The 12,009-nt window shown below is 38.4% G+C and overlaps 1 protein-coding gene across 1 annotated transcript; it reads left to right on the forward strand.

The window, feature by feature from the left end:
- Nucleotides 1-1,226: 1,226 nt before the first annotated feature.
- Nucleotides 1,227-10,692, forward strand: LOC308113114 (trypsin-3). Its single transcript, XM_080469095.1, has 5 exons — nt 1,227-1,330; nt 3,914-4,073; nt 6,885-7,026; nt 7,135-7,401; nt 8,508-10,692. The coding sequence occupies exons 1-5, from the start codon at nt 1,276-1,278 to the stop codon at nt 8,676-8,678; spliced, it is 795 nt and encodes a 264-aa protein (XP_080325221.1). The 5' UTR covers nt 1,227-1,275; the 3' UTR covers nt 8,679-10,692.
- The last annotated feature ends 1,317 nt before the right edge of the window (nt 10,693-12,009 follow it).

Consider the following 12,009-nt stretch of genomic DNA (forward strand, 5'->3'; position numbering starts at 1 on the left):
ATGCAACAGCCCTAATATAATGACCATAAGTGACGCTTTCATCATGGCTCCTGCTTTAGCGTGAGATATATTCAGTATAAAGTGAACCTTTTATCCTAAAAGATGATGTCTCACAAACAGGAAAATTTGATTTAATCGAGTTTGACAAGGGCCAAATTGTGGTTGCTAGATGATTGGGGCAGCTCCAAAACTGCAATTCTTTCGAGGTGTTTCAAGGTTGATATGATCTGTATCCATCAAACGTTCTCAAAGGCTCGCTCATGTGGTCCAAGCTTACAAACAAGATGCTGTAGCTTCAACTGTTGCGGGCGTGGAAGTTATTTTCTGATAGAAAGGTGTCTGAATACAAGGTGCATGGCATGTCTGTTGAGAATGGGGCAACATAGCAGACCTGTCCGTGTGCGCATGCATCAGGATGCACCATGGGAAGAATTAAGGCAAACTGTTGGACTCAGATTTAAAATTCTTTATTTTGTACATCAGTCATATTTTTAACATGCATAAAATCTGACTGATGCATCTTAATGATTGATTAATAGTCTTTCGTTTTGGTATTTCATGTCTGTTCAATGTATTCTAAATAAGTTATTGAAAACGTTACTTTGTAATGGAATCTATGATATTCTGATTTTTAAAAAAGTATTTGAATTCTGGGAAAATATTGATTTGCTGCAACCTCATGTCTCCATTTGTTGCAGGGGTCTGTTTGTGTGTGTTTTGTAAACAGATGTCATTATAAAAATGAATAATATATTCAAAATGTACTTGAATGTGGCCTTTATGTCACATTGGCTAGTTTGTTCAGAATGCTTTTGTATTTTCTGTCATAATATAATTATATTTAGTAAACTAGACTGTACTGTCATTTATTTTGATCAAGAACGTTATGGTAGCCTGCTCCCAGATTGTACACACTGGGAGGTGCCACAACATCAGAAGCACATGTGGAATTATGACACGATGAAACTGACCAGCATGTCCTGATTTACAAGCATGTCTCAGCGCTGATGTGACAGTTAGCAGCGACATTACACCCCATGATGACACAAACAATGGACAGGTACAGGACAGCTTGACTGGGTCACGGAAGAGGTGAGATAAAGAGCCACGCTGCAAAAGCTTCAATTATATATTGGCCTAAGACAAGGTGGTGACCATGGCAACGGAAACAGGAACCGGCAGAGTGCAGGTGAGATGCCGTCCTCTCAAGTTGGGACAGCAAGCACAAAGGTTGAGCCTCTCACTGCAGGTAGCAGCTCTTCCCTTTGTCTCACTATGGATCTGCCATCTTTACTGCTCTGTATACTGTTGGAAGTCTTGGCCGTAAACTGTAAGTAAGCTTCTTTAACCTGCGTGTACGGTTGAGTGAAGGATATTGAAGTAAGAACTTTATGTGAGGTATCCTTGGGGATACAATGACGACACAGTGGGGATGTCTGGGATCCTGAAAGCCAACTCAATCTTATTTCATACTTGTCTGGGTTGAGAGACTAAGCATCTAATATAAGATTAGTAGCTTTAAAAGCATCCTTTTTAGCTTTGGCAGTTAAAGTCCGGATTATTCATCAAGTCGACAAATAAAATGGAGATGATGTGTATGGTTTTGATTTGAAAAGATAAACATTTCAATATTCACAAAAACTTAAACAAAGACATTCATTTATGTAAGTCCTTTCTAATGTCCTTCATGGTGTGGTTCAAAAACCATTAATACACTTTCCTGATTGTTCCTTTTGCTTAAAGATGAGTCAGCAGACATATTTTCCCATGCACAATCATAAACATGCAGGGTCCTTTGAAAAGTAAAGGTCAGTGAAGATAAACCTGAAACCTCAGCAACAATGAAGGCGAACAATGAAAATGACAATAGGTATATGTGGCCAACACCTGCTTTTGTTAAATTATGTCATAAAGACAAAAAAAAGAATAAAAGCTTATCCAGATAAACATGTTGAAGAAGTCTGGCATTTGAGATTTTGTAGCTTGATTTCATGCGTAATTATGCCAGGAGGCCAGCAAGTTTTCAGTTTCTTTATGTACTTTCAATGTCTTTTACCTAAATGAAAACCATATGAGGCAATAAGTCTGTGTCCGAGAATGCAGTCAACTGTCATCCATCTGCAATTCTGTGATACTTCATTGTACCGTTTAGCAGTGTTTGAAAAATCATGATCTACTCTTTTGATCCTCTGATGTTTATTTGACATATTATAAAGCGGGTGACATATGAAAGTAGAGCGATTGTTCAAGATTTAGCCCCCAGGTCTTACATAATCCTTTGTGATGCAGTTGCATGCGAGCGCTGTCACACATTCAATCCATGTGCATGGTATAAAGTTACCGTTTTGCTCTTGACATGCACCACTACCGCTAATTATAGCTGAGGATCAATATCTGGGACAGTAATGAAGTGCGGTGTCATCTGGGACTGGACTATCTTTCAGTCACTGATCAACAGTTCAGGCTTTGTGCTTAAAAGTTTATTCAAACGTCCACATTGTAGTTATTCATAGGGCTTTGGCAGCAAGTTTTAAAAAAAATACCGGGGTCGAGAACTCAGTGAATGCCTCTCAAGTCTCTGAAGTTTTTTAAAGCGTTTTGAGTATTCATATTTTATTCATACGGTTATCTGTTCAGCAGATTTTATTTCTCAGTTTAAAGGCCTCTCAAAAGACCGGTCGGTTGGGGTAAGGCTGAGTTCTTGATCAAAAGTAAGTCAAAAGTCCGTAGCTTTAAGAAGAAATTATGTTTGGAATGAGTGACTGGAGGTATTCGCAGGGAGACCGGAGCAGGGGTGGACAGCCAGGCCACCGAAGCATTACTGACACAGAAAGACATAAAATGTGTCAAATTAACACTTCAGCAATCTGACAGTATATGGAACTACACTGAAATTGCACTTTGCACGTGTTTCACAGATGTGGAAAGGAATTTGCACAGCAACCCACAGAAAAAATTACAGATTGGGAATTCTCTATCACTTAAGTATGGACTCTCTCGCCAGCGTCGGAAGGATTTTGTCATCAGACATAAAACAATATGGACGCCATAGAAATGTTAAAAAATTGCTAGATTATAATTCGACTGAAGAATAATTTATCATATTATGAAGCTAAACTGAGATGAGTGCGTGGCCTGACTCGTCAGCAACAAATATGAGACTATTTGGGGAAAATGGTGAGGTGATGAAAGAAAACACACACAAGGCACAAGTGGAACAAACACAAGCTTCAGCCCCAAGTTGGGAATCAAATCAGGGTGTCCTTGGATTGGGCCGAGAGTACCAGTCACTACAGCATTGTGTGACCTCTAAAAGAATTGAAATGAACCTTTTTTTATTTTTATTTTATTCTTCAGGAGGAGATGGTTGTTTCTCCCAGAGATGTCTACATAGAGTTCCTCTCAAATGTTTAGAGAAGATACAGTAATGAACCAGTAAGTGCTGTCATACAAAACCTCCAATATAATAATGGGCCTAGTAATGGAAAATCCCTTGTGGTATATGGAATTGAATTAAAAAGTACCTTCAATTTGACCTCAAATAACTACTTTACGTCGAAGCTGTTTAGGGGTCAAACCACAACCGAAACATCCGAAATCTAAATGGAGTCGCCTCCTAACTCCGACTTGGGTAGATAATGATGTTCCGATAAATCAATGCGCCAGTGAATCAATGCACCTCAGAAAAGGAATTGTTTCTCATCGATCCGCTGAGCCAGAAGCCACTGTGTTCCGTTGTTTCCTTCATGACTTGTATCGTTCCAGCTGATGCTGCACCTGCTGTAATGAGAGTGCAAGTGTGTTAGTTTCTCAGTGGTCTGCACAGAGAAATCCAACCGCTGGAGGTTTTAATGGGGGTTCATCTGAATCCGCTCTGTGCTAGTCGACGTCTTCGTGTCTTTGTGTGCCACAGGTCAGGACTTTGGAGAGGAACGCATCGTGGGAGGATATGCACCGGTTCCACACTCGATCAAATACATTGTGTCGATACAGACGGTGGACCGCCAGCACATCTGCGGAGGCTTCTTGATAAATAAATACTGGGTTGTCACAGCAGCACACTGCAACATTGGGTGATCCTATTTTCTTCTTTGACATTACCTGGGCTGAGAATAAATGTTACATAACCTAGAGCATAAACACAAATGTACAAAAAGTGATAGAATAAAACTCAGGTCACACTATATACTGAGATGTTAGTTTCCTAATATTGCTTTTTATGAGGAAGTTATACTCGGAATGAAAGGTCTACTGACCTCGATTTGACTTGTGTTCATTTGCTTTTACAGGTATTGATTAGAGGATCCAGTCATTTCGATCCATAGCAGATAGTTAGAACTGAAAGAAAGCCCATAGAAATGATACAAACACTCCAGTGTTTGAAACAAGCAAATTATGTCCTCCAGGTTCAATAACAAGGCATTTTACTGTTTTATGAATTACATGGATTTGGCTCATGAGAAAGCAGTCCTTTTAATGTGGTTTTGCTTAATCCTGTATCTTCAGTTACAGTAAAATAATAGGACATTCATACATAATATAAAATGTATGATGAATAATGTCACTTTCCCAAATTTGAATGTCAGCCACTTCACTGTCTGTCATCAATAGTATTTGAACTTAACTTTAAAAAAAAAATGGTTAGACTCAGATAACAGATCACATAAAGTCAAACAAAAATAGTTTCATATACTACTAATGCATGAAAGAACACTGGGATTTAAGTTTCTGAGGAAACAACTCTGAGCCTCACACATGGAGACAGTCAGAGTAGATACTGAAAAATGTAATGTTGTCAGGTCAAGCTGAAGGTGAAATTTGTAGACTGATCTTAGAGCCATAATGTCAGTTTTGTATGCTTTATTGGCACAATCCACCAAAACACGCAAGTTTAACACCACTATGATAATGCTATCACCAAACACTGCTCCTTCCTTGTCATTGTTTATTTGTGGGCCATGAATAATGGTTTGCCAGTAAAAGGAAAGCTCAATTGCCCTTTTCCTGTCATTCTACTTTAGACTTTCCCAGAAGGAAGAGCACAAGTGTTAATAATGACATTAAAATAGGATTTGTGGCATTTGCTGCTTCCTCGGGAGAGTCTGTCAAGACAAAAAATACTCTTGCCCTGAAAAAAAGCAGACAAGTGGAAGTCAACCATGGTTTTCATACGATGACTTAGTCATCCACATTTATTTTAATATTGGCACACACAATATCAGTGTGTTTATTATCATCAAGATCACAGGCAATTAAGTGTTTAAAATATGCTGTTAATCATTTAAGATGAATAAGTCCTCTACATCTCTACAACGTCCAGTTTAAAAAAGAGAATAAATGACAGTGATCAATTTGAAATTTCTGGGTAGAAACAATAGTTATTCTAAAACGAATGTATAATTTTGGAAACTGAACATTTGATGTAATGGTAGCCTAGTAAATGGAACAAGGAGTTATTGAAACCTGTAGAGTAGCAGTTGAGTGAAGTTAAAGCCATGACTGATGATCTGATGCCGATTATGTTTTAGTAGCTCTTAGTGTTTCTGAGAGTTTGGGCTGGGCCGCTCATGCAGGACTCCGAGTCCTGAAAGTGTCAGAGGGGTTGCAGCAGCTCGAAAAACCTGAGGGCGGATTCATTTATTTTTGGTTTTTCAGAAGAAATCCTAAATAGACAATAAAACAGTTATTTTGGGCACCTCGATTTCTGTATTAGTTATGTTTAGAGACAAATCAAAATCTTCAATATGAAACCAAGAGTGTAACTGCAGTTGCAGGCTATCTAGAAAGATCTTTAGGAATTTTATTGTATTATTTATATCTGTGTACAACACTTTGCATTTTTGTGATTGTTTAAGTGCTTTATAAATAAAGATCATTTGGTTTGGATTAGAACGGCCGGAGCAGACGTCAAATATAAATCTTCAACACAAGAGCAGTTTTTTTTTGCTTATAGCACTTATTACAGCTTAATTAAAAATAGGCCGTCCAGCTGTAAACTCACCAGTATTTCAATATATCTAAGATGGATCTCTATGAAAATACATAATATTGACTTTATTGATTAATCCTTGTTGCCCTGCCAAAGTCTTCAGCTGAGAAGTGGGATTTTACCAACTGGTATCTTTCCAAGCTCCCAGCTGCCTCAGCACACCGAACGCTGCCCATCAACGTCATAATGTAGTTAGAAATATAACATAGTGCATCTCAAAAAATGTTTGATATTTTTATAGAAGTAATTTTCCATAATATGTTAGCATTATTTTGAATAATTCTGCACACAGGGATTTTGTTTGTATCTTGGCTTCACTTATACTCAGCTGGGATGATATCCAGTCCCACACATGACCCTCAGTTGGAATAGTGGTATAGAAGAAATAGATTTGGGGATTTTCTCTATGTTTGGTGAACTTCACTGGTGTGTGTCAGCCTGTAAAGCTGCAGCTCTGGTTGCTGACAGATTGTGTGAGTTTCGTATTGATATGCAAATGGTTGTTTAAGTTTGACTCTACGTCTGTTCATTGAAATGAGACTCACGCACTCGGCTGCACATCAATCGAGATTTATAAAGCTGAATCACATCTATGTGTGACTTAAGAACTGTCAAAAAGAGTTTTATGCATCTGACTGTAGGTTTGCTGGTAAAAAAAAAAAAAGTTTTACTAATTCATCATCTTTGGAAATGTGTTTTTAAGCTTTCCTGGCTCAAGCTAAGCTGATCAGCTGCTGAATGCCTCTTTGTGTGTCTGACACACACCAGCATGGTATCAGCCCTGGCAGATGAGGAATGTGCCAACTGTTAATAATAATAATAATAAATCTACTGACAGCAATGTGTTGCCGTTAAAGTTTTGATAAGAGAAGCCTTACTTCAGTTTCACCTGCAGGGTCAACAACATGCTGATCGTGGCAGGAGATTACTCTTTAACCATTTATGAAGGCACAGAGCAAGAAATCCTGCCCCATCTTTTGGTGCCCCACCCTGCGTACAACAGCACCACAAACAACCGAGACATTATGCTGATTAAGGTTGGTCTTTTTATGTAATAGTGGGGCATTACTCAATCATTGTTTGCTTCTGTTTTAACTCTGCTCAGTGCATTTGTTCTTCAATCACACTGTCCTGCATCTCTTCAGCTCAGGGTCCCGATCTACCTGAACAACTACGTCTCCATCGCTCTGCTGCCCAGACATGACGCCACTATTGCGGAGGGCCGAACTTGCAGAGTGTCGGGCTGGGGTTACACCAGCCCCGTTGGAGGACAGATCCCATCTACCCTCAGAACTGTCAAACTGCCCATCGTCTCCACAGAAAACTGCAACAGCAGTCAGTCGTTCAATGGCAGGATCACAGAAAACATGCTTTGTGCCGGATTCAGTGTTGGTGGAAAGGACGCCTGTCAGGTAGGAGGAGCCACGTTTTTTTTACTCAGTGGGTGGGTGTAACGACAGCTTTAATAGAGGTTGCTTCTTTTTAAAAACAAACTGTTGTCAAGTGATACCTGGAAAAAAATAACATTAGTTATCTAGATTTGGACTCATACTTTACGTCATTGGACCTTCGTTAAACAAGAGCATTGAAAAGCTTCATGTATGGCAGCATTGACTTTAATTGCTATACAGGCGTCATGTGTTTTGCCTTCATAAAGAGAGTTATGGAGTTTCAGGACATTTTATTGACATGGTGATGTCTTACAGCTGGTTTCTTCTTCGTGCACCACAGAGGATCATGTGAACCGCATGTTTGATTTGGCTTCAGTTTCACACCAGATGTATTTTCTAGCACAATATCTAGTGATGATGGAATTTGTTCAGAAATCCACAGCGATGACCCCCTCTGCTCTGGGACCTGCAATCGACCAAGCTACCTTCAATCATGCCTCTCCAATCTCTCGTCCACCTCTGTCCCTATCTATCAAAATATATGTCTTATATATATTGCATGGACGAACATTCATATCGTCTATGCTTCAGTTTTTCCAAGTTACATTTGCAGGGAGCTTCAGTTTTTCCTATCCAACTTTGTGTAGCAGCCTGGGTACATTTTGCAGGGCAAACACAGAAACACAATCCCCTAAAAAAAACGTCTATATGTGCACTTACCAATTAATGTCTATTGTCCTCGCTTGTTCCAGAAAACACCCAAAGAAATTACAAAGGTGAACATTGTTATTCTGCCCTGACAAGGCCACATTGCTTGTACTATAAAAGTGATACATGTGTTACTTCCTCATTCTTGTAGGCACCTTTTCCTTTATATTTAATCAATTTTCTTACCACACCCATAATCACTCAGTGTAATCCTCTTAAATGTCACAATTAATCTTACCTTCATTCATATACTAGACTTGTTAGAAGAATCAGTCCAATTTTGTTTTCTCATGGGATTCCTTGATATATGATTATAGCTCTTAACTAATCCCTGCAATTTCTCCTTGGGTTAAACTTGCCAGAAGCCCCTGAAGAGTATCTTGTCGTCTGTGATTCTAACGTACGTCTTTCGGTTCCAGGGTGACTCGGGTGGCCCGCTTGTCTGTGATGGACGGGTCTACGGCGTGGTGTCCTGGGGGAGCGGCTGTGCCGATGCTCAGTTTCCTGGCGTCTACACTGCCGTGTCGAAGTTCCGCAGGTGGATAGACAATACTGTATTTAGTTACTACAGCAGGTGCAAAAAGGATTAGACACCGGTGCTACCGAACGCAGACTTGACACTTTTTATTTCACTTGTATTGTCTTTAATCAAAGTTTAGGTTTGTTTTATTATTTGTGCCCATTCGTGTTCATGCCTGAAAGGAATTGTTTAACATTTTTGGAAATGCTCTTGCTCATTTTCAATGAAAGTTGGATGAGGTGCAAAATATTTCTTACTACTTTTGGTAGTAACACAAGTTAGTAACTGATTACTATTATGAAATCAGTGACTGATTGACAATGACCGAAGGTGCCATGAGCTGGTCCGTTTGTTGTATGTGAAAATTGTTGTAAAGTGGCGGGACTACTGCACATGTGAACATTGCAGTTTGTTTGATAAATGAAAAGACACACATGAATTGATTGTCATTATCTGTAGGCCTATTTCCTGCTGCAAAGTATTTTTCATTTTTAGTGTTCTTAGGAAAGAAAATGAAATTTGAATTTCTCACAATGTTAAAACCATTTCTTTGATGTTGAATACATTCATGTGTGCTATAATGTTAACCATAAAAGCAAAGAAATAAGGGAAAAAAAATGAAACAAAACAAACAACATGTCACAAAACTCTCAGGTAAACACGACATGTCAACTGTATTTCCATGTAGACACAATTGAGGTGCCATATATATGAGTAAAGGGATCAAAAATCAGATTTTTTGGGGGGCGCATTTACTGCTTATGCATGCAGGATACTCATCAACACTAACAATTCTACTGACTCATGTAAAGTAGAACTGCAAAATACATTTTCTCTTGTTGAATTTGGACAGGAACCCATTTAAAAATCACAATTGTAACAAATCTTATTACCTATTTATATCTCTGAGTAAAATAAAACCTAATTGTTCCAATAAAATTCGGTTTGGTAGTTCCTGTGGTCAAATAAAATAAACAAGTGGAACTGGTATTTTTTTCAAATGTTAGTTTTTTTCACCCCAGAAAGAAACATAGTGTGTTTTGGGATTTGTGTAACCCTAAATTAAAAAAACAAGAATTAAACAGCACAATGAAGCCCTTTTCTTTCTCCATATACCTCACAAATGAATTGATGCATTTCTTACAGTCACATTGAATCAATATAAGATGATGCACCAGTACAGATCAATTTATTCGGTTGGTTTGACGTGTGGACTGATGACTAGAATAAAAAATTATGGACACGTACATTGAGGATGTGTGTGATATCCAAAAACAGTTTTTAAATTTTTTTTGGAATAGTACTCAGGTAGAAAGTGATGGCGCTATGTTAGTTGAATTGATTTATTTATGGATGTGAGTGAGTGAGTGAGTGAGTGAGTGAGTGAGTGAGTGAGTGAGTGAGTGAGTGAGTGAGTGAGTGAGTGAGAGAGAGAGAGTGAGCTAATTAGCTATTTACTTTGATACTAACTGAATTACAAACTTAGTTAGCTACTTTGGTAAATTACTCACTTAGATATTTGGTTACTTGTTTATCTATTTTAAGTACACTAAATAGGTCTGTAGAATGAAAACTAAAAACAACACATCATCACCTTTCGTTATATAATGTTTTCACAGTCTAAATGAGGTTTCAATTAATCAGAACTTGGTTAAAAGCTGAGTGATTCCGTTTTTCTTCATCGATCATTGATTTAAACAATATCCAATCACAGCAGAACGACTAGGGATACCATTGCATACAAGCATTTGACAATCACTGCACCATGTTGGACTTATAAAAGTCCATCACCTCATGCTGTATGTGAGATTATGTGTTCCTGAAATACACCAGCTGAACATTTCCATTGTAAACTTTTGTAGTCTGTAGAGAGCCACGTAAATTATGGATTCTGGTGGTGAGTGTGTTTTCAAGCAATGAGATCAATTGTAGTGTTTTCTTTAATAAATGACTGTTGCTTTGTGTTTATTTCACTAACCACTGTTTGGATGACTTCTTTAAGTGCAATTACAGCATCGATGTTGCAGTTCAGAGACATGAACCATTTGCTTTCGAGTGGGGAGTTTTAATAAATGATTGCACGGGATGGATTGTTTTCTTCATGTGATCATTGATACACATCAGTAAAGCCATAACAGACGAACAATAAATAAGTAAACATGTCGATAAATGTTTTATCTCTACAGCAATCCCATTTGATACCAAGTGTAAGCCTTGTTGCTTGTCACTAGCCTCATTCAAACAGCAGAGGAATTACTTCCAAACTGGAATACGTCCATGAAATATGCATGCGGAGCCTTTGAGCAATCTGTGTGATGGCTCTGTAGAGTCTGTTTCATTCTGCTCTTCAGCCAGCAGTGATTCCAGGAACAGCCGCGAAGCCTGGCGAAATCGGTCCACATCGCACCTGATAGGCCTCGATGTATCACAACAGAATGAATAGTTGATGACCTACTTCAGAGGAGGCTCTGGTTTCTTTGCTCGGCCCTGGTCGTTGTGTGTGGATGGGTGTGCCAGTGAACCTTTGTGATTGATAGATTTCAGAGTCTTTTATGGCTCTGATTTTACAGGCACCGATACACAAAGGCTGATTCCTTTTGTTCTGGCATGAGAAAGCATCTCCAGGGATCCTGGTACTATATCACATCACACAGTTGATCCCCAAAGTACCATATATGCTCACTTGGTCACAAAGGGTTTGTCTCTCACTGGGATTGTGGAAAAGTATTGATCGAAGCATAAAAACAATGACCGTTTTCTAAATGGCTTCTCCCAGTGGATCCAGTTTTTGTGACTGCAGGGAAAACAAAACATGTCTTGATAATTGGGTCTTTTTTTATATATATATAAAAAGTAGGCCACGAGTGACTATTATTTCCACGTATAAGAACAATAATGTTTATCTAATACATTGGACAGAGATCTGGGTTACCTAAATGTGGGATTATATTACTTGAATCAATACGCTGGCCAAAATCTGTTATTGTTGGAAAGGAAAGTGCCGATATTACAAAAGTACCAGGTCAGCTGGCTGTATAGAAATGTTTCTTCCAAGCCAGTTCACTGGAATGATTAATTTAACTAGGAAATATCTTAAGTTGACTCAGTGAAATCATGCCTGAGCAAAGAATTGAATATATAAAGTTTTTGAACATATATCCAATGCATGAAGATGCAAGAAGAACACGCAAACCTCATACAGGAAGCCCTCCAAGCCCAGATTTAAATGTATTATGTTATGTTTCACTTATGAATAGATTTAAATATCTTTAAATCTGCAGTCCCGCAAGCAAATCAGCACAATTTCTAATTGGTCTTGTGATTGGTCCAGAGTTGAATTGAAGATGCTATAGTGAATCTACATTAAGCACAATAGTGACTTTGCTTACGTTTACATATCT

This window comes from Lipophrys pholis (genome assembly GCF_963383615.2).
Source record: "Lipophrys pholis genome assembly, chromosome: 8".
Lineage (NCBI taxonomy): Eukaryota > Metazoa > Chordata > Actinopteri > Blenniiformes > Blenniidae > Lipophrys > Lipophrys pholis.

Excerpts from the sequence above, each read along its gene's own strand:
- LOC308113114 (XM_080469095.1), top strand. The coding sequence starts at position 1,276 with ATGGATCTGCCATCTTTACTGCTCTGTATACTGTTGGAAGTCTTGGCC. Across the intron at positions 1,331-3,913 it reads GGAAGTCTTGGCCGTAAACT|GTCAGGACTTTGGAGAGGAA; the intron begins GTAAGTAAGCTT and ends TGTGTGCCACAG. Across the intron at positions 4,074-6,884 it reads GCAGCACACTGCAACATTGG|GGTCAACAACATGCTGATCG; the intron begins GTGATCCTATTT and ends TTTCACCTGCAG.